Genomic DNA, 22,137 nt, shown 5'->3' on the forward strand with positions numbered 1-22,137 from the left:
TGTCAAACAGATAAACTAGGAAAAACTGCATCTAGCGGGAGAAAACCGATAAAATATATGAATGTCTTCATTATTTCTGGAATTCTGGTCAGTAGCAGCTAAACTATTGGGAGTCGAACCAAGTAACCTTTCGCAAAAATGTTCCAAATAATGTGCTCAGCATTTCTTCAGAACATTCTAAAACTCCAAAATACTTCTTTCATGTTGTTTAGTCGGTATTTCATATAATACCTTGTACAATATATTGGTCTGTTCCAGTACTGCAAGAATCTACTAATTTTTACTATTTTTTCCGATAACATAAAGGAAATAATGTTATCGTAGTAAAAAATAGTAGCTTCTTGCAGGTTCTGGAACATCGCATGTATTTCAAACAATGTTCACACTGCCTGTTTATTTTCATATTTGGGATTTCAATGCAATGTTGGTATATTTGTCAAATTGTATTTGAAAAATATGCTAGAAACAGCTTGATATACGCATTTTACAAGAATGGAATGTTCTGAAGACTTGTGAAAAACATACCAGCGGATCATTTTTGCGAAGAAAAGTTAACGAATAATGTAACAGTTTTGGAGATATGGTGCGAAATGTACAAAATAATGGAGTTTTCAGCGATAACATTTTGAGGCAATAAATGCAGTTTTCCGAGTTGATTATATCTCTAAATGTTTTTGCCAGGGTCTTATCTACAAGTTTGCTTCAGAAGTTTAAACAAGATTCGAATTGGTTCCACAGATATTGCCTCGATTTGCTGTAAAAAGTTAATATTTAGCCATGTTTAGACGAGGCCATAAAATCTAAACTCGATCTAACAACACAAACTCCAAATATGGTTTTTGTCGACTGCGTCTGTACTTTCATAAAATCCACATTAGAAATTGTTTGCACACAATTACCTCGAAAATGTTTCACAGTGTTATCAAACGAATTTTATTATGCTTTAATATTTAAAGTAATGTATCGTTCTAAAATAAATTTTTAAAGTTGCTTTGGATGTAATAAGCATGGATTTAATTTTGTTTGGAAGTAAATAGTGATCATATGGTGTTTACAGGTACCCAGTCTGTGGTACTTAGTATATCGATTTTGTGATCCAAATTTTAAAAGTAGTGGAGTGGGAAAAATTGTATAAAAGTGTATATCGATATTATTAGTTGTTTGAGTTGTGAAAAGTGAGTTCTTCAAACGTATAAAGGTTCCAGCCGCAGAGGTTTGTAGACGAACATGGTATTTCTCTTTTTCAGCTGATGAAGTAGATTCTGTAGCTGGTTTTCGAATTTCCTTCGTATACGCCACCATGATGCGGATCATGGTGTGTACGCGATCCCCACGAAAGGGGAGGACGCCCCCTCGGTCGGCAGGGGTGGGAAAGTGAGGCGTGGGAACGTTCGATTTAAAAAAAAAAAAAAAAAAAAAGAAACACCTCACTCAGGGGTTATCCCCTATTTTACCAAAGCGCTTTAAGGTGTTGGTTATAGCGCTAGAACGAATGAGCCGATCATCGTATTTTTGTGGGCTTATTAAGTACGTAATAATCCTGCTTTAAAACGAGAGACTTTTAAAAATATCAATCTTTTTAAAAAATGGTGAATAGCGAAAATCAAAATTCGATTTTTTTTACAAAAAATCGACCGTCTTTGACCATTAATCGGTCAAAAACGTTTTTAAAGGAAAATTCTCATATATAAAGACAAGAGTTTGATGTATTCAATAAGCTCACAAAAATATGAAGACTGAACAGCAATTTTCAGCCATTTCGGTGCGATAATCAGGCTATAACCTCCAAAATAGGATTTCCAAAATACTGAAAATCCTATGGGGGCTATATGAAGGCGTGGACCTATGCAGACAAATTTCAAGGTGAAAGTTTAATGCCCCCAACAAAGACTAAATACCAAACTTCAGCAAATTCGGTGTAATAATGAGGCTAACATCTTCAAAATACTGATAATCGGGAGGTACCGTTCTATGGGGGCTATATTAAAACGTGGACCTACACCCAAAATTCTCAGTTGGAATGTTTCGGTTGGTCATTATGACTAAAACTTTTTGGCCACAGTTAATATGAACTCGCGACATTGTGTCGTGATTTCGTTTAATGCTGTTATGGTGTTGTGAGTTTTCCAGAATCCACCCCAATAGTCTATTTACAGTAGATGTTCGGCGAGTGTTGGTAGCAGCAGCTCTTCCAAAACCTTGCCTATATATGACAGTAAGGATATAGGAGGATAAAACTCCTAAATTAGCAGGTTTCTCAAGTTTTGAAAGTGGAAGGACTCTTGCAATCAATTGGACGACTTAGATAGAATTTGGGCCAGAAATTGCATCACTGCTGGGACGAGGTTCATCAGCATGACTAGCTAGTCGGGGAGATTTAGGTGGTTCCGCCTTGGAAATTATAGCTTCTACTTTAGTTGGTGGTGTTGTTGTAACAGTGATTATTATTGTATGTTCGTTCTTCCGTTCAATCTGGCTCTGGGTCTATCTCCAGTTCCAGAAATGTGGCTGCTTCGATGGGATGTAACCACAGATACACTGGAGTTAGATGATACACTAGGTTTAGCAGGGTAGTTGAAAAGGTGCTGTATGTTGTGCGGTCCCATGCCGCATGCTGGGCAAATGTTTTGCACGGTGCGGTCTTTCCCTATAAGAATTTAGGAGACTGCAATATCCCGAGTGTATTTGAGCAAAACTACTCTGGTTTGGCGCTGCAGCTGACGCTCATCAGCTGCGATAGATGGGGGTTGTACACCGAGGACTTTATTCACACTATAGTTGCTGATGGCCTTAGCAACTGCGTCCGTGTGAATGCTGTTCAAACCTGCTTGATATGCTTGTTGATCTACGAGTTCTTTCCTGTATCGTTGGACCTCCCCCTCAAGAACGTGAAGATCCTTCTTGATGCGTCTGCGTGTGTCGGGCCTATCCACCAGATGGTGATTGGGATGGTTCTCACGGTAACACCCAAGCAAGTACTGCAACGAAAGCTGAGATGGTCCACTGAAGACATTAGGAGGCACCCTGTTGCTGTTCTCAGGGCGGCATTCTGACAAATTTAAATATTATTGCATTGCGTATCACATAAACTCGCGGACCAAACTGGCGCCGCATACCTTACCACAGACCGACTTATTGTATTAAATGTGGTCATCATGGTTTCTTTGTCTGCAACCCAAGAGCTGTCGGCTAGGGACTCGACATTGTTACAACACCTCAGCTTGTCGCGGATAGCTGTAGCATGCGCGGACGATGTGAACATGCTGTCGAATGTAACCCCTACGATCTTGGAGTAGTTTTTGGTCGAAATTCTGCTACCATCGACCCCAATATTAAACTCTGTGCTCATCCCCGCAGTCAATGTGGTGAACCATTTGGTTCTTATGGTTATGGCATTATGTTATGTCACTACTAATCGAATACATTGATTTCCATAGGTTTGGTTCAATCAGCTGATTAATATGGCCTTATGCAAGGCCATGGGCCTTATGGTTATGTCATGACTAATTCTACCTTTAGAGAGTAACTTAACCGTTGTCCACAATTCACTAATTCCGGCTCCAATATTGCAACTCTTCAGATGATCTATACACTTGTTTCGCTTGTGTGTACCGACTAACCTATTAATCTTCAGTGTCAGCTCCCTAACTCTGGGGTCACTAGGATTGGCTCGACGAAGCTTATCACGCCCATTTGCTAATCCATCCGCCTATGGGGGAAAATTAGGTCTAGGTTATTTCATCATCAGGTATATAGCGAGCGGCTGCAGCTGTAATGGTGTTCCTGAACATCCTTTCTTCTATCTGAACATCAGAAGGGTTGGGCAGTTCTCACATCAGTGTACATTAACCTGGTTGTTTTTGTAGCAATGCAAATGCATATGTTCGTATATTTTATTCAATTATCTGGTTTAACAATTCTGCAAACTGAACTGGATGCATCCGTAAGGAATCCTTATTCCTCCTAGTTGTCGGTAGGGTTAGTTCGACAGTTAAACAAATGCAGCGTGTCGTGCGGTCCATGCGTTGGGTATCGTGCCATCAATTCAGGCCCAATATGTATTAAGGCGGCTGCGACATCCGGATCTTAGCTGGGCTAAAACCATCCGTATTTGTTTTGGAAGAACGCCAGCTGCAGAGATGGATGATGGGATGTATGCACCTTTGCCCTCACTGCCTGCGCAACTGCATCATGGCATGTATGCTCATGGTTAGCACCCAAGGCGTTACTGCATCGACAACATCTTGTTGTACTCTCATTAAGGAGGTCTATTGATTTTACCCTATTGAATAGAATAATATCCGTTCCTCTGATTTCAATTATTATTCAATATTTTCTTCTCTTTATTTACAGGGTTCAGTTTCCGGTTCCGTTCAAGCAACAGATCGCTTAATGAAAGAATTACGTGATATCTATCGTTCAGATTCGTTTAAGAGCAATATGTACTCCATAGAATTAGTAAATGACTCCATATACGAATGGAATATACGCCTTAAATCCGTTGATCCAGACAGTCCATTACACAACGATTTGATAATGCTCAAAGAAAAAGAAGGCAAAGATAGTATTCTTTTAAATATTATATTCAAAGAAACGTATCCATTTGAACCGCCATTTGTGCGTGTTGTACATCCCATTATATCAGGTATGGTTATAATTTTTAAATTACAAAACACTTTAGAACTTATCCATTCCGTTCATAACATTTCGCAGGTGGTTATGTCTTATTGGGTGGTGCGATTTGCATGGAGTTACTAACAAAACAAGGCTGGAGTTCGGCCTATACAGTGGAAGCAGTTATAATGCAAATTGCTGCCACTTTAGTTAAGGGCAAGGCCAGAATTCAATTTGGAGCAACCAAGGTAAGTATACGAGTATTTAGTAAACTTTTGGGTTTTTAAAATGCTTTTGTGGTGTGGTTTACTTTGCAATGCGCATTTTTCTTTTTGAATAACTAAATTACCTACTCAGGCCTTATCGCAGGGTCAATACAGTTTGGCGAGGGCGCAACAGAGCTTCAAATCATTGGTTCAAATACACGAGAAGAATGGTGAGATTAAAATGTGTTTTATTTGCACTTGAAACAGTTTCCAATTGTTGTATTTTGTGTGTGTTTTAACAGGTTGGTTCACACCCCCCAAAGAGGATGGCTAAGACTTAATTATGGTGTATAGCCCAGACAAACATATTTACGTTTCCATAGAACCCCCACCATCATCAACACTCCCCTAATATAACTATGATCATTCATAACTATCCTCCTTGAAGCTGCTTGAAAAATAGTCTTTATTCCTTTATGTTGTGTATATTGGCTCCGACCAAGCCCAACAAATAGACAGACACCAGAATAACCACCACTACAATTATTTTAATGATTATAAAATTAAAATTGTCTCCTGATGTGTATTCGCGCTTCTTATGTGTAATTATAAATATTTTCATTGTAATAGTCTACTACTACTACTCTTATATATTTATATGTCATGGATGTTATCTTGTTACATCTCACTCAACAACAACAACCATCACTATCAATTTAACCCGCTATCCAGCCAAGCCATATGCTATAATTGGTCATATACAAGTAAACAAGAAGAATATGCTTCCTATATATGGATTTACAAAGCAAAGCTGTGAAGCGCCCCAGAACCATAAAGGAATATTCCAATTTACCCTTTTGGACTTTGCTATACAAATGCGTATATAAATAACAACAACAAGAAACATACTATGTATCTCTTATCCTTTCTCTATTATATTGCAAAATTAGTTTGTAGTGTGTAATATTATTCGTCTTATATAAGTTTTTTTTCTTTTAATTTTATAATTAATTTTTAATTTGTACGTTTTTTTTTGTATTTTGTTTAATCCATCCATCATATTGTTCCCCTCCTCCACCCCAACAAAACTATTGCTGAAGTTGCATTCTTAAAACAATCACTTCAATATTCCTTATCCTCCTTCCCTGCACTACCGCCTCCTTCCATCCATCACATAACTGTGTAGTGTTTTTTCCATCAATGTTTTTTACGTTTTTGGTTTTAAACAAAAAATGGAAAAATATATAAATATACATATTAAATAATAAAATTACTTAAATTATAGCTACTAATGGATATATAAACAAAACACTTGAAGTACATAAAAAAAACAACAAAAATATTTATATTTTTATTTGTGTTTTTCAACCAGGAAAAAGGATTGAATTTGAAAAAATAACAATATGGAACAGAATTAAAATAAAACAACATCTGTAACCTTTAAGTTTTACACATACATACAGAAGAAAAAACAAAAACAACAAAAACTTATAAATAAACAAGTAAATTGCAACAAAATACATTAAACTAAGTTAATATTATAAATATGCAACAACAACATTACAGTAAATAAATAAAATAATTTTAAATTACAAAAAAAAACGGCGATCATTTCTTTTTACTGCAGGATATTTTCATGATCGGTTCAGCAAGGTTTAAGCATCCACTCCACTCTACTTCACGTCTCGTGTAAAGTGAGGGGAATTTTTTGACAGCCTTTACGCTTATTTTTCAATTATTATATGGACGGATTAGAGTGTACCCTTCTTTTTAAATACCCTATTGAATCTTAGCCCCAAGAAATTCGCAAAAATACGAGTAAATGGGGTGAAGAAAATGCTTGAGGCGTGAAGTGAGAAGTGTGCCTCAGAACATACCCGATTGGGTCCATTAATACGCACGTGATTCATGTTTGATTAGGCTAGCTTTAAAATGCGCGGCCATTGGAACAGCAGTCAACGAAAGCATGCAATTGTGTTGTTGTAAGCTGTGTTCCTTTACTTACCTGCGGTTACCATTTTTACCATTTGTTACCATTTTTAACCTGCAAAGCGTTCCTTAACCCCAAAAAGTGGTAAAACTGGCAACAATTTTTAAGAGAGTGAGAGAGGAGAGCGAGCACATATGTCTTTCTCTTCTACCACAGGCTACCAGCAAAATTTCTGCAGGTAAAAAATGGTAGAACTGATTTTTCGACTTTTGTTTGACGATTATTTCACAATGAAGATAAAATCGGACGAAGAACAGAAGAAAAAGTCGAATTCTGACAAAACTAAATTAAAAACTGTGAAATAAAAGACGAAAATTGATTTTTTATGTTTCTTTTTGACATTGCTACCAGATCTACCATTTTTCCGATCCGTCATGAGAGAGCAATTTTGAGAAATTTTAACACTTTTCTCTTTTACCACTTTTACCATAAAAAAAATAAAGGAACAAAGCTGTAGTGTAAGAATCTTTGTCTCCTCATGTAGATGGACGACTGAAGACATGGGGAGGCAGACCCCACCAGCGCCGCATAGCTTACCACATACCGGCTTATAGCGTTATATGTGGTCAACAAGGTTTCTTCATCTCTTCCTACATCTCAGCTCATCGCAATTGGATGTGGCATGGCCGACGACGTGAACTTGCTTTCGTATGTGACCCATAGAATCTTGGGGTAGTGGGTTCTGCTACCATCGACCATTACATTCAACTCAGCGCTCAGCTCTGCAGTCCATGTGGTGAACAAAATGGGCGTAGATTTAGTGTCGAATTTTTGCATATTCCTCGCGTGGACAAAGGTTGTAAGATCAGTCAAATTGTAGTTCGGCCATTCACAAATGACATCAGCAAAGGTACCTAACGCCAAGATCGTACAATTATCCGCATACGTTACGATCTCAATGCCGTCAGGATGGAATACAGGAGAGGCAGAGGTTAAACATTTCTGGAGATATCACCCCACCTTGGGGAACTCTCTGTTTCACTATACGGGGCTTGGGCATCTTGTTCCTGAATTCCACGTACCACTGGCTCCACACGCGTTAATCCCACGACGACGGGTTCTTCGATACCGGATTGACGCTGAACACACAACACACTTATCGAGACTTTGGCGCTCCTTGAACTTCCAAGGAACCCTCACTAAAACAAACTTCTATAAAAAGACGCTAATGACGAATGAACTGAACCATCCTAATTTTGACGATCCCGCAAGCCCTGCAGATGTACTTACAATAGAAAAGGCCGAGATTGTCGTTTAAAGGTTCATATCTATTCACCCAACATCCGACAGCGGCATGAGGCCAATGGACTTGACGACAGCATAAAACATGGTAGTTAGCAGCCGCCAATTTCGTCATAAAAGCACATCCGTGCTACCCTACCAGAAGTCTCCGCCTAGGAAATAATGGGACCACTATGCTTGTGTTGCTACCGATGAGAATTAGAGTAGCATACGAATAAAATGAGATAAAGAGAATCTCCTTTACTCCGGGAAAAATACAGGATGGAAGAGAAAAAATTTAAATCGAATGAGCACTTTTTCAAGCAGTATCCTGTACTAGTGATGACGTAGATCACAAGCCGGCTGAAGAATAATAAGACAGCAGGAGATATAACAGCTTAAGCCCATACCCGAGGATTGGATAAAGAGATATGTTAGAAATTTCTTTGTGGGCATTCCCAAAAAAATCTAAATAAAAAAATGAATGGTTTCTCCAAAAATACCGGGGGATTATTCTGAATTAAAACTCCCCGTATGCTTTCACAACTCATTCGGAATAACCCTTAATTTCATCCTTATTTAACCAAAACTTTATATGGCCTTCTTTTGTTTCTCCCTAAATATCCGAAACAAACAAGACGGGATTATTCTGAATTAAAACTCGCTGTAAGCTTTCACAACTCATTCGGAATAACCTTAATTTCATCCTTATTTAACCAAAACTTTATATGGCCTTCTTTTGTTTTTCCCTAAATATACGAAACAAACAAGAAAATTTCCCATGTTATTCGAAGATTGCAAAACCCATATCTTCTTCCTTATTTGCATCAGGGGAAGCACAGACAGTGAGTTTGGCAGCATCGAATCTAATGTTGGCAGTCCTTAACATTGACAACTTCCACAGTCTCCTCTAAAAAACTTATTTTTTGTGTAAAAATTCTTTTTTATTCTATAACAAAACTTAAATCTAAATACATACATATAGCGCATTGAATTACGTTAAACAAAGGCAATTACATTATTATTATTATAAATTTATTTACACTGTAACTATAGACGATTCCTTAGCCATAACAGATTGTTTCAAATTGGACGTACTGTGAGTGTCTTGAACAAAATGTATAACATCATCCTTATTGCTTGAAACATCTGCGGCAGCTGTTAGCAATTCCAAGGAGCCTTGTAATTCCAGCAGATCATAAGTAAGCGCCACTTCACGTTCCAATACATACGATAATTCGAGGAACTTTTTACCCACCGAACCGGTGAATGTGTGTAATTTATCTTCGTAAACGTCAAGTAATGTTGTAGCCACATCGATGAGGACACGCATAAAGCGATGTTCACTAATGTAACGGCATACGAAACCAATAATCTGACACAAGGAGGCGTCATCACGGGGAGCCAAAGCACGATTTAAACCTTTACGATGTATTAATTCTTGCATTACACTAACAATTATTTCCGGAGACTTTGTCGATAAACCACGCCCCATAACTGAGTCCAAACATTTACTATATTCATAACGTTTTAAATGCTTATCGTATTTCTCTAAACGTTGTCTTTGTTCCTCGGTGATTTGATGGTCAACAGCAATGTCGGATTTTGTAGATACGATAGTGGATTTACGACGAGATTTCACCTGTGATTTGGGTCGGGCAGGAGCTTCCATGTTTTGTATAGAAACCAAACCATCAACCATACCGGCTACAACTGTTTGATCATTGGGTGCAACACCTAAACTCAGTACAGCATTGGGGAAATCTAATGTGTGCACAGTCTGGTAAGTGGACACATCGTAAATCTTGACATGACGATCTAAACCGCCAGAAAGTATACGCTTGCCATTCGAACCCAAACGTAGACAGGAAACAGTTTTATGATGTTGCGATAGCTTTGTCAACAGACGACAACCAGCAAAGGCATCCCACACACGTACTTCGGTGCCTCCAGCACTTATGAAAATACCGCCAGTTGGTAAGAAAAGCAACGATTCCACAGGACTGCCATGGTCCACGCTCATTGTCACTTCTTTGGTACGAGTATCGTATAGATTTATTTTACCATCATAACCACCAGACACAATAACATCAGCCGATACTGGATTCACTGTCCCCGCTCTTATATAGTCATCATGTGCAGCAAAGGTGTGTAAAGCCTTTTCACTGGCCACATCCCATAATTTTACGGTCTTATCATCTGAAAAACTGGCAATATGCAACAGGTCTGATGTAAAGTTGACTCTATGCACCGGAGCTTTATGTCCCTTGAAAAGACGCAGAACATTTTTACTTGAAGTATCAAACAATTTCACCAAACCTTGTTCATCACCCGCCACCAACAAACGTCCATCTTGACGGAAAGTTCCACCATAAGCTGTCTCTTGGAAACGTGACAAATTCTTGACAACTAATTTAGTTATGGGATTGTAGATTTGTACTCTCACCGAACAGGTTACGGCAAAGTAATGTGGTTCAATGGGTGAGAAATCGATATAATCTATGGCTCCAAACTCCTTGGCTAATGTGGGAACCTGAAAAGAGTAAAATAACAAAATCTTTCCACCACTGACGAATGTTATCGAAACTTACACTCAACCTTTTCCAGTATTCTGTGTCCGGTGTAACAACTTGTCCTGTCTTGGGATACTTTTTTACATTTAATGGTTTAAAACTCGTCATTTTTACAGTTTTTATTAATAAAAACTAAAATATTTAAATTAAATAAAAAATGACTTCAAAAAATCAACCAGCTTGCTGCCAATGTTTTGACATTTACCGACTACAACGTGCTGTGCTGTCAACAATGGACAGAGTTGCATATTATTCATTTTACCATTGAATGTTGTCAATGGCGCTTTCTACGCTTAAGGCCTCTGCACATACGTTTAGCGTCGCGTTACAACAAGCACATGAAAACTTCAAGAACAAACTTGGCATCACTTACACATTTTTCATATGGTTGTTGTTTTCAGCGGCAACGCGTCACACAACGAACCGTATGTATTTGGCCCATTAAAGCTGAAAACACATCCAACGTTTGAGTAAAGTTTTGTGTCGTTTTGGCCGTTAAAGAGCCAAATACATACGGTCCCTTGTGCCGTTGCGCGTTGAAAACAACAACCACATGGAAAATGAGTAAGTGATACCAAGTTTGTTCTTGAAGTTTTCATGTGGTTGTTGTACCGCGACGCTCAAAGGACCGTATGAGCCGCGGCCTCTACGCTGTTGGGCATGATGCCGAAAAATTCAAATTCATTTGAAATATATGCTGGTAAACAGATCAACGCTGGACTTTGGTGTCGGCGTCGCCCTGTTGTTGTTTTTTTCTCAACGCCCAACACAAAAGGCCACTGCACATACGGCGCGTTGAGCGTTGCGTTACAACAACCACATGAAAACTTCAAGAGCAAACTTGGCATCACTTATACATTTTTCATGTGGTTGTTGTTTTCAACGCGCAACGCGTCACGCAACGGATCGTATGTATTTGTATTACGCAAAGACATAAATACAACAAGATAATACATTTTTTGCTATCATTCTTCAGTGAATGACTTTTGAATTTAACATAATGTTATACTATGTTTACATTTACGAAATCCACTCGATTTCAACTGTCAATTCCATTGCTCAAACGTCAAATGAAATCGAATCGATTTCAGATGAGTTTTCATTTGACGTATACGCAAAGGAATTGACAGTTGAAATCGAGTGGATTTCGTAAATGTAAACATAGTATTATATTACGATATGGTGATATAACATTTTTTTCTTTTATACATTTTTACGTATTTAACCGAATTTACCGATCCAATTGACATAGAATTATTCTTGAATAGATCCTTGAATTTTGGCTACCGACAAAAATCGGTAAAATTAAAATCCTTATACTTTCGGTAATTAACGATATTATTCGGTAAGTTAACGACCAATAAAAGTAATCGCAAAGTTCTACGATAGCAACAGTGTTGTCAACTTTTGTTTGAACTTTTCATTCATAATTTTTCTTTAAATTTTACCGATTTTTGTGGGTAACCAAAAAAATGCGTTAATTATGTTATAGAGGAGGGCGCACAGTTTATACAGTTGGCCATTCAGCCCAAACTAGTTAGCCCTGACTATTTAGTTTGCTGTCAAATACATAAAATACAAAGGAAATCAAATCACAATAATGAACAAACTATTATGTTTGTTGTCAAATGTTGTTAACAGAACTCTGAATGGCCAACTGCCCAAACTAGTTAGCCCTGACTATTTAGTTTGCTGTCAAATACATAAAATACAAAGGAAATCAAATCACAATAATGAACAAACTATTATGTTTGTTGTCAAATGTTGTTAACAGAACTCTGAATGGCCAACTGTATAAACTGTGGGAGGGCGTTTACGCATGACTTTTGTTCGGTTTGGAGTAACATTTTAGTACATCCTTAAAAATTGTATGTGGCAACTCCTTTTTTTACACATTGTCAATTGCCTATTGTGAATGATTGTTTTTCAAGTACTTCTGACAAGTCACAACAAAACATCAACATCTTGGGCACGTCATCTTGAAGGAAAATACATTTTAATTTCGTTTCAAACACAAAACAATAAAAAATGGTAAATATTTATTAAACATTGCCCTGCAATTCAGTATTCAAATGAACCTATACCTTTCAGAGTGCATTATTTAATTTCCAAAGTTTGTTGTCGGTGATTCTATTGATGATTTGCACCTGTGCTTATCTTCGCTCACTATTCCCCAGTATCATTGACCGTAACAAGACCGGGTGGGTAAATTTATTTTTAAGTTTTGCAAAATTTAATTGTCTCTCCTTGCTTTTTTGAAACAGGCTGTTGGGTGTGTTCTGGAAACTGGCGCGGATAGGTGAACGAAAATCCCCTTACGTGGCTGTGGCGTGTGTTATAATGGCAGCATCGTTACTATTTTGGACATGATGGATGTTTGCTGCAGTGACTGTTACTCAATGGACTTGCTTATACCCACAGTTATTAAGGCTATGAGAGTTTTTTCTTTTGTAATTATCCAATCTGCTTTGGTTAATATGAACAACGTTGCATTTCCTTTTTCGTTTTTAGATTTAATCCTCCATATATGTATGTGCGTGCATGTAAATACAATATTTTTTTAAGACGATTTGTAAGTTTGGTGCTTTTTTAAGTAGTATTTTTTAATGAATCTGAAAATAAGGGACGCCATATAAAATAATGTTTAAAATATGTCACAATGATCTCTCCTGCCGGCTGTCCTTATTCGTTGCTGTTGTTGTAAAAGTAACTGATATGTACGTGGTATGTTCGCTTTTCTGCTTAATCTAGCTCTGGGTCTATCTTCAGTTCTAAGAATGTGGTGTAATCACAGATCTAGTGGTTAGTTGGGTAGGTTTGCAGGCCAGTTGAAAACGTGCAGTGTGGCGTGCGGGCCTGTGTCGTTGAGTCATCGATCCTTGCCCTATAGGAATTAACAAGGCTGCACCATACCGAGTGTAGTTGAGCCTAAACCAAATGTGTTCTTCTTTGGCACGGCGGTGTCGATGATTTTCGGTAATTTACACACACACGACCCGAATGCAAAAAGAGAACAAATATTTTGATTTGTTATTGTTTTATAGCTTGCGTGAATACAAACTTACTAACACACTGTTATAAGTTGCCAATATTTTGAATTTTCTCCGTTCTCTTTTTGGTCATGTCTGGCCTAAACTACTCTCGTTTGTCGTGGAAGCTGACGCACCCAGCTGCGATAGATAGGGGATGTTCTGCGAGGACCGCATTCACATGATAGTTCTTTATGGTATCTGACACTGCATCTCTGTGAATACTATTTAAACCTGCTTGGTAGGCTAGTTGATCTAGTTGTTCTCTCTAGTAACGTTGGACCTCTCTCTCCTGACATGCCTGGGCGGGGGTCGAATTTTGTTCCTACATCTCAGCTTGTCGCATGCGCGGAGGACAAGAACAGTCGAATGTGACCCCTAGAACTAGAATGTTGGAGTAATTTGTGGTCGGACCTGACATTCAACTCTGTTCTGAACGAACAAAGTGGCCGTAGATTTAGTGGCGGATATTTGCGTATTCTTCGTGTTAAGATTAGTCAAATAGAAGTTCAGCTTTCACAAATTACATCAGGGAAGTTACCTGACACCAAGATCGTACAATCATCCGCATACACTACAATATCAATGATGTCCGGAGGGGATGGAATACATGAGAGGTAGAGGTTGAACAGTTCCGGGATATCACCCAACCTTGGGAAAATTAAAATTATTGAACATAATTATTATACCCTCAGCATTTATGCTAACGAGGGTATATGCAGTTTCATACGGGCAAAATGTGCCTCATCGAAATAATGGTTTTAGACCCCAAGTATGTTTGGACGATATGACGATAACTCTCGAACGGATGAGCCGATTAGGTCCAAAATCTGGCTTTCGTAATATTTTGTCCAAACTTAGTTTAAGTTCGAAGATGGGTTATATCGGTCCATTCCTTCCCGTACCTCCTCCACAAATGTTCGAAAAAGTTCAGAAATTTGTGCGCACGTTAACTCTTGAAGGGAGTAACCGATGTGGTCCATACTTTGCAAATCGTGAAATTTCTACCAGACTTAGATGAGGTTCAAATAAGGACTCAATCGGTCCACTCCTTCGGGTACCTCCCACACAAAATTTCGGGAAAGTTTAGTTTAGGACCAGTTCTTGAATCGCTTCGGTTTTTGTTGTAACATATTGTAAAGACCACCCCCATACGACGGTACAAGTTTTATCTGGGGCAAGTCCATACTTCCTGAGAAAATAGTCTTGTGAAAGATTCAGAAAGCCCCTATGACGGTCCACTCCTTCAGGTAGCTCCCCCACAAAACTTCAAAAATGTTCCGAAAATTTGTGCCCACGATAACTCTTGAAGGGAGTGACCGATGTAATCCATACTTTGCACATCCTAATATATCTACCAGATATAGATCAGGTGCGAATATGGACTATATTTGTCTAATCCTACTGGTACCTCTCACACAAAATTTCGGATAAGTTCACTTTAAGACCTGCTCTCGAATCACTTTGATTTTTGTTGAAGCGATTTGCATTCACTACCTTCATTACGACGGTAAAAGTTTTTCAGGGGCAAATATACCACTATGTCACCGTATGTGGCGGTCGGAGAGCACGATAACTCTTGAACTGCTCAACCGATTTGGTCCAACATTTGGTCTTCGTCATATTATATCCAAACTTAGTTTCATGGGCAATACCCGTCCACAACTTCCGGTACTTCTCCCCAATGTTTAAAAAATGTCACTAAAATGCTAGGACGATATCACCTGAATGGGGTAACCAATTTTGTCCAAACTTTGGATCTCCTAATATTTTGTCTAAATTTAGTTTAACTTCTAAAATGGCCCACATCGGTCCTCCCTAAGGGTACCTCCCCCACAAAAGTTCAACATTAGTGCAGTTAATTCCTAATCCACATTTTTGTCGGCAAGTTCAAATGTCCAAAAAGGCGCACAAAATTCTGAAGAGACCTTAAATACATTCGATCTGTCCGTAGGAGAAAGTATCACTTCACATTGGCTGAGGGTATATATCTGTCGATCCGACTAATGCTATGTTCACATTTACGAAATCCACTCGATTTCAACTGTCAATTCCATACTCAAACTTCAAATGAAATCTCATCTGAAATCCATTGGATTTCATTTGACGTTTAACCTATGGATTTGACAGTTGAAATCGAGTGGATTTCGTAAATGTAAACCAAGCATAACACATTTTTTCTTGTTTTTTTATACCCTATACCACAATGTGGAAAAGGGTATAATAAGTTTGTTTTCCCAAAAATTCATGTAACGCCGCGAAATATTCGTCGTAGACCCCTCATGTGGTATACCAAACTTCATATCTCGACGAGATAAAGCGATTTAGCGATGTGTGTCCGTCCGTCCGTCCGTCCGTCTGTCCGTCCATTAAAAATTGTAATCAAGCTAGAGGCCGCAATTATGGACCGATTGTCACGAAATTTAGTATGGAGGTCGGGTTTGGACCAGAATAGAACTGATTAGTTTTTGGCGATGATCGTGAAATGTTAAAGGGATGAAATGGACCAAAAACAAAATTTTTGCTCGATTTTGTAGCCGCTCTGTAGGTCGCAATAATAGTCCGATCGGCGCGAAATTTTAAACGTAGTTTTGGTTTGAGATGAAGAAGTAGCGTGCAAGTCAACGGTATGATCGGATAATATTTAGCGGGTTAAATTGATCAAAACTTTTGTGTGAAAATTGGTAAAATTTCTAATGCACATCTTATAACAGCTAGCCCGGAAAGCTAGTGCACAGGGATAGTGGTATAGGGTATCACATGGTCGGCCCCGTCCGACTATAGTCTGTTCTTACTTGTTTTAATATATTTATAGTTTATTTAGTGGGGTTTGACCTTTTTACACCCTCCACCATAATATGGAGGGCATAATTAAATTTAATATTCCGTTTTTAACACATCGAAATATTCGTTGGAGACCAGGAAAAGTTCATATATTCTAGATTAGCACAAAGTTATAAGTGGAAATAACCCCGTCCGTCCGTCCGCCTGTTGAAATCAAGATACAGCTCTTAATTTTTAAGATAGAGCCTTATAACTTGGTATAGAAGTTTCTATTACTCCTAGGATGTTTGGTATTGCAAATGGGCTATATCGGTTTACGTTTTGATATAGTGCCCATAGAACGCCGTACCTCCCGAAGCTACCGAAATGGCTGAAACTTAGTATTTAGAGTTCGTTGGATTTACAAAACTTTCCACCTGAAATTTGGCGGTATAGGTACACGTCTCCATATAGCCCCGATAAAACGGTACTTACCGATTTTCGGTATCTTGTAGTAGATTCTTTCAGTACTGGAACAGACCGGTAGAGTATATAGTAGCCGAAATTTTCAATACCTAACATGTTTCACATATGTTATAACTGTACTATTTACCCGCTTATGAAGAAATATGAAAATATCATGTTTTAATGGTTCGCCAGGATAGAATCACCCTAAGAATTTACACAAATCTTTTGTCAGATGTGGTAAACTTTTACAAAAAGTGATCTATAATTAAAAATAAAGACCTAGGAGTATCCATTGACAACAAATATTAGATAAAAATGTGCATTAAGGTATTGGAATATGATGAAAATCTAAGCTTACAGCTCCAAAAAATATTCCTTGGGAGAAATCGATAGAAACAATGTAGGAAGTCAAAATTTTACCAAAAAGTTGTGTCCAATATTTTCAACACCTCAGCGAAATTACAAAGAAGTAACATTTATTAGGTTTAAAAGTCTAAAACAGGGGAAATATGGTAAAGATAACTCAAATTGGGATAGTCGAGCGTCTTTGAAAACTAATTTCATTGTCAGCCTTTTCTTCTGAAACACTCATGATATTGTTATTTGGTATTTTTGGGAAATCTTATTTTTCCGTTTTTAGAAGATTTAAGAAGATTTAAATTTATATTACATCCGTAATCGGGTACACATAAATAAGATTACTATTATTTGTTCTGGACCTGCTTCTCCAGTAATTAAATCAAATTGTCATGTTTAAGGTTATCACCTGAAATCAATTATGATAATTATGTGCTCTGTTCCAGAACCGGCAAGAAACTACTATTTTAAAAAATATGCATGAATATGAAAATATGTATTTATTTACTTTTTGGACGGTCATATTTTTCAAAATGTTGTATCTTTCCATGCGACATCTATTGAACAACATGGTAACAAATATACCTTGTTAAAATCCGCAAGAGGTCGTGAACGTCTTGACATTTCCGTTACCACGGCAACACATTTGATTTTGTTTTTTATTCGATTTGACATATTTTCCAAATAAAAAAGAAACATTTTCCTTGAAAATGTTCAATTCTTTGCCAAAACATTCGGGAGCCTATTATCTTAAAGATGGCATTGAAAATCTGCAAATAAAATTACATTTTCGTATTATTGGAAGTTTGCTTAAGTTGCCAAAGTTTGAATTTTACAACAAACAAGCTGTGGTAGATTCATGCAAAAGTGGAAATTTAACCGAAGCTACTGAGGATGATGACAATGCGACAACAACGATAACATTGAAATGGCAGCAAAAGATTCTAAGCGAGGTGGAGAGAGAACTATACAAAGATGAAAGGAACTGCATTTTTCAACATCATAAGAAATATCATCAGTTATTAAAAGAAGAGGAGAGGGTGGCCAAAGATAAGGAAAAAATGTCTCGTAAAAAACGTCACAAGAAATCAACAAAAACGGAAACCACAGAAGAGATGGAAACTAAAGAAAATATTATATTCACTTATATACACGAAGATAACTTCAAGCCAAAGGAAGAAGAAGAATACGGCATATTGAAGAGACCTACAGAATCCATAGAGCCATGTGAGGTTATGTACATATATGCAGCCCTTAAACCAGATACACAATTGGTAGTGATGAAATGGTTTAGCAAGCGAGGTCTATTCTACATTTACCCAGATTTCAATCAATTTCAAATACAACCATATTATATTGAATTGGATACAGACTATCGTCATCTTTATGCCTATGGAATTGAAGACATTTCTCCGAAGGCTAAACCCATCAAAAAGGAAACAGAAGAGTTTCTATATCTGCCCGAATTGACCACACATTGGTTGTATGAAGATGAAGTGACAAAGAAATTCTCAATGCCACCAAAAAGAACTCAACGTTGTGCAATTTTATTTACCATACAAGAAGTGATCGGTTTTCAGTATGATAACATTCACATTCGATATTTAATCAAAATTCCCACAAATACCCTACTGGAGGAAGGCCTACTAGAAGCTTCAACACATTCAGCATCACATCATAAGGGAAGAACACATATTGGATACACGTGGCAAATAACCATCCTGTGTGACGAACACTTTGATCCATCTGAATGTTTGGTAATTTATTTTGAAATAATTTCAATAGATTCATGGCTGCGAGAGCGTACCGAAGGTTATTGTCACCATTCACTAAGATTGCTGAAACCATTTGAACACAATGTTGACCTACAATGTCTACTACCCACAGAATCTTTAATAGATTCATTGAATTGTTACTTCATTGGAGGTCGTAGAAAATTTGATTATCAACGTTTTGTAGAAGATCGCAAGGGTGAAGAGATTGGCGGCAAAGTTCATTGCCGTTATGGTGTTCGTATGCGCAATTCTGGTCAATTGAAATTAACATGTCAATCTTTGACACAACGTAATTGTGAATTATTGAATCCATGTGCCAGCCGTACCAGCGGAATGACTTTAGACGATATTATGATGGCATATAAGGAGGCGCGTAAGAGATTGGAGGCCATCACTCTTAAGTAGAAATATTATTTTAGGTTAACAACATTATTTTTAATTAAAAAAAAAAATAAACACATTTTTAGATGAGACAACTTTTTGTTTAGTGCAGTATTTTTTTTGGCTGGCTTAGTGGGTCAAACTAACTAAAAATTAATAGAAAAATAGAATAAATTACCATGACCATTCCCATCAGCCGAAAAAATACGTTTAAAACAGTACGTTGAAAATACAAAACACGGTTATAGAAAAAGTAAAAAACTATAAAGAGTTACCATAAATGAACAATGGGATGTTTCGAAAGAAATAACTTGTCGTATAGAAATGGCAAGGTATGCATTTTACAAATACAACAAGATCCTAACATGTGATGACATCGGCATACAAACTAAAACCAGATTCATCAACTGCTACAACTGGTCTGTTTCATTATATGCATCAGAAACATGACTGTAAAGGCGATCGATGAAAGAAAACTAGAATCATTTGAAATGTGGACATACCGAAAAATACTAAAAATACCGTGGACAGATCGCATAAGAAATGACGAGGTTAAGAAGAATGAATCAATATCGCGAACTCCTTAAGGCCCCTTGCCGCACATTTTTAATCAAGTATTTATCAATTATAAGCAATTTTGTACCTATTCTACAAAACCGGTTTTGAAATTTTTTGAAACCCGAAAACCGGTTTTTGAAAAAATTTAAAATTTCGGTTAACCGAAAACCGTTTTGTTTGGAAAAACCTGTTTTTTGACACCCTGTTTGGTATTTAGTCTTCGTTGGGGGGTATTCAATTTCCCCCTCTAAATTTGTCGGTATAGGTCCACGCCTTTATATAGCCCCATAGATCGGTACATCGCAATTTTCGATATTTTGAAGGTTGAGGCCTCAATATTCTACCGAAATGGCTGAAATTTGGTATTAAGTCTTCTTTGGGGGTACAAGTTTTTAGTTATAGATCCACGCATTCATAATGCCCTTATAGAACGGTACAACGCAATGTTCGATATTTTGTAGGTTGATGCCTCAATATCTTTAGTTGGTTGTAGAATAATTGCTTTGTAACTGACTAGTTTTAATCTGGTTGATAACTAGTTGAAAAGTAATGCAGAGATAGTCAGTTGTCCATTTTTTTAGTTTTGATACGGTTGATCTACAGATGACTTTTTAACTAATTTTAGTCGTAAAATAATTCATTTATAACTAACTATTTTTCCAACCGGTTGAGAAAAGTCCCGCAGGGTTGTTGATATAGTCTCAATGTGATGGTGAGACGATGGTGGGGATTGTTATTGTGGTTTGCTGATACAGTGTCAATGTGATGGTGAGACGATGAGACCATTCAAAAGAAAAAGCGAACAAAGTTGAGAGCATTTACCAAAGAAAAGAGGAAATATGAGAGCAAATAATGGGAATGTAGGGAAAAAATAGGAAAATAAATAAAATGAAAATCTTACATATTTTTTTTAAAACAAGTAAAAAAGTATCAGTCAGCTTTGCCGACAGAGATATACCCTCAGCCTGTGTATATTGAAAAATTTTTTTCGCAAAATACGTATGTATTTAGGGGGTTTTAAAAATTTTGGGCGTTTTAACCGACAAAAATGTTGATTAGGATTAAAGATCAAAAGTTTTGCGGAGGACATATTACAAGGAATGGATCGACATTGACCGTTATGGAAGTGGATCTCCAGCCACAACATATGGTTCCATAGGGGGTTTTTACACTCTTCGGGCTGTTTGCTCAAGAGGTATGGACTTGCCCCTAAAAAAAACTTTTACCATCGTAATTGAGGCAGCGAATGCAAGTTGCTTCAACAAAAATCAAAGTGATTCGATATTAGGTCTTAAAGTGAACTTATCCGAAATTTTGTGTGGGAGGTGCCGGATGGAGTGGACAAATATAGTCCATATTTGAACCTGATCTATATCTAGTAGATATATTAGGATATGTAAGGTATAGACCAATTCGGCCACTCCCATCAAGAGTTACCGTACGAAAAAATTTTCCGAACATTTTTGACCTTTGTGGGGGAGGTACCTGATGACAAAACAAGCCAAGGAGTAACCCATGGTAAGACTAGAAAACGCTAAGCCGTTTAAAGCTACGCGACTAGAACTAAAGACATGGGCAAAAAATGCACATATATACCTCTGGAGTAGTGAAGAGAAGGGAAAAACACAAAAATCCTATGGGGAAACCCAGACGAGGGCAAAACAAATGAATTACTTTTACTAAGTAAAAAAGATATTAGTAGACTGACAGGAATCCTTACAGGTCACCTAGGCCTAAAAGCGTACCTGCACAAAATAGGTTGTGCAGAAAACAGTGAATGCAGAACATGCGGAGAGGACGACGAAACGTTGGAACATTACCTCTGTCATTGTCAAGCCTTCACAAATCTGAGAACCCAGTTACTAGGAAATGACATTATACCAGGACTCGACCAAATTATGACAATCGAGTTCAAAAGATCAGAGACTATGTAAATAGGACAGAGATCCAAGACTAACTAAAAAAAAGATAATCTTCCATAACCCAAAATTAGAGCGCGCAAGTGTATGTCCACTTGGGCATGTTGTGAAATAGTATCACCCATCTTTTCAACCTAACCTAACCTACCTGATGGAGTGGACCGATATGGCTTATCTTCAAACTTAAACTATGTTTGAACAAAATATTACTGCTCCAGCCACCTCACACGGTGTCATAGGGTTATTTTTGCAACTTTCATGCTATATTCTCAGGAAGTATGGA

General features: G+C 37.5%; 4 protein-coding genes across 18 annotated transcripts in view; 3 read left to right on the plus strand and 1 right to left on the minus strand.

The window, feature by feature from the left end:
* Positions 1-6,422, plus strand: part of LOC141397988 (ubiquitin-conjugating enzyme E2 Q2) — a 33,122-nt gene extending 26,700 nt beyond the window's left edge. For 7 of the 15 annotated variants that reach the window (XM_073975052.1, XM_073975056.1, XM_073975057.1 and 4 more), the window contains 4 exons: positions 4,354-4,645; positions 4,714-4,862; positions 4,972-5,050; positions 5,123-6,422. In XM_073975052.1, the coding sequence (XP_073831153.1) occupies positions 4,354-4,645; positions 4,714-4,862; positions 4,972-5,050; positions 5,123-5,154 (552 nt within the window). In that variant the 3' untranslated portion in view covers positions 5,155-6,422. The remainder of the gene's footprint in view (positions 1-4,353; positions 4,646-4,713; positions 4,863-4,971; positions 5,051-5,122) is intronic. The other 8 variants (XM_073975060.1, XM_073975064.1, XM_073975065.1 and 5 more) reach the window with 3 other exon arrangements.
* A 2,531-nt stretch (positions 6,423-8,953) lies between these two features.
* On the minus strand, positions 8,954-10,893 carry LOC141396478 (U3 small nucleolar RNA-associated protein 15 homolog). The gene is made up of 2 exons (XM_073971962.1): positions 10,623-10,893; positions 8,954-10,564 (listed from the first exon to the last, which is right to left on the minus strand). Exons 1-2 carry the CDS (start codon positions 10,710-10,712, stop codon positions 9,071-9,073), a joined length of 1,584 nt encoding a protein of 527 aa, XP_073828063.1. The 5' UTR covers positions 10,713-10,893; the 3' UTR covers positions 8,954-9,070.
* A 1,615-nt stretch (positions 10,894-12,508) lies between these two features.
* Positions 12,509-13,165, plus strand: ksh (transmembrane protein 167A-like protein ksh). Its single transcript, XM_073971963.1, has 3 exons — positions 12,509-12,635; positions 12,696-12,805; positions 12,869-13,165. The coding sequence occupies exons 1-3, from the start codon at positions 12,633-12,635 to the stop codon at positions 12,972-12,974; spliced, it is 219 nt and encodes a 72-aa protein (XP_073828064.1). The 5' UTR covers positions 12,509-12,632; the 3' UTR covers positions 12,975-13,165.
* Positions 13,166-17,804: 4,639 nt separating this feature from the next.
* Mks1 (Meckel syndrome, type 1) lies at positions 17,805-19,472 on the plus strand. The gene has a single exon (XM_073971964.1). The coding sequence runs from the start codon at positions 17,932-17,934 to the stop codon at positions 19,399-19,401; it is 1,470 nt and encodes a 489-aa protein (XP_073828065.1). The 5' UTR covers positions 17,805-17,931; the 3' UTR covers positions 19,402-19,472.
* The last annotated feature ends 2,665 nt before the right edge of the window (positions 19,473-22,137 follow it).

Source organism: Musca autumnalis, unplaced genomic scaffold (genome assembly GCF_047663935.1).
Source record: "Musca autumnalis isolate F117 unplaced genomic scaffold, ASM4766393v1 scaffold_3, whole genome shotgun sequence".
NCBI classification, from domain to species: domain Eukaryota; kingdom Metazoa; phylum Arthropoda; class Insecta; order Diptera; family Muscidae; genus Musca; species Musca autumnalis.

Bases quoted from the DNA above. Each gene is read 5' to 3' on its own strand.
- Mks1 (XM_073971964.1), top strand. From the start codon at position 17,932: ATGTTCAATTCTTTGCCAAAACATTCGGGAGCCTATTATCTTAAAGAT.
- LOC141396478 (XM_073971962.1), bottom strand. From the start codon at position 10,712: ATGACGAGTTTTAAACCATTAAATGTAAAAAAGTATCCCAAGACAGGA. The intron at 10,565-10,622 runs GTAAGTTTCGAT...TACTCTTTTCAG, and splicing joins AATACTGGAAAAGGTTGAGT to GTTCCCACATTAGCCAAGGA.
- ksh (XM_073971963.1), top strand. The intron at 12,806-12,868 runs GTGGGTAAATTT...TTTTTGAAACAG, and splicing joins ATTGACCGTAACAAGACCGG to GCTGTTGGGTGTGTTCTGGA.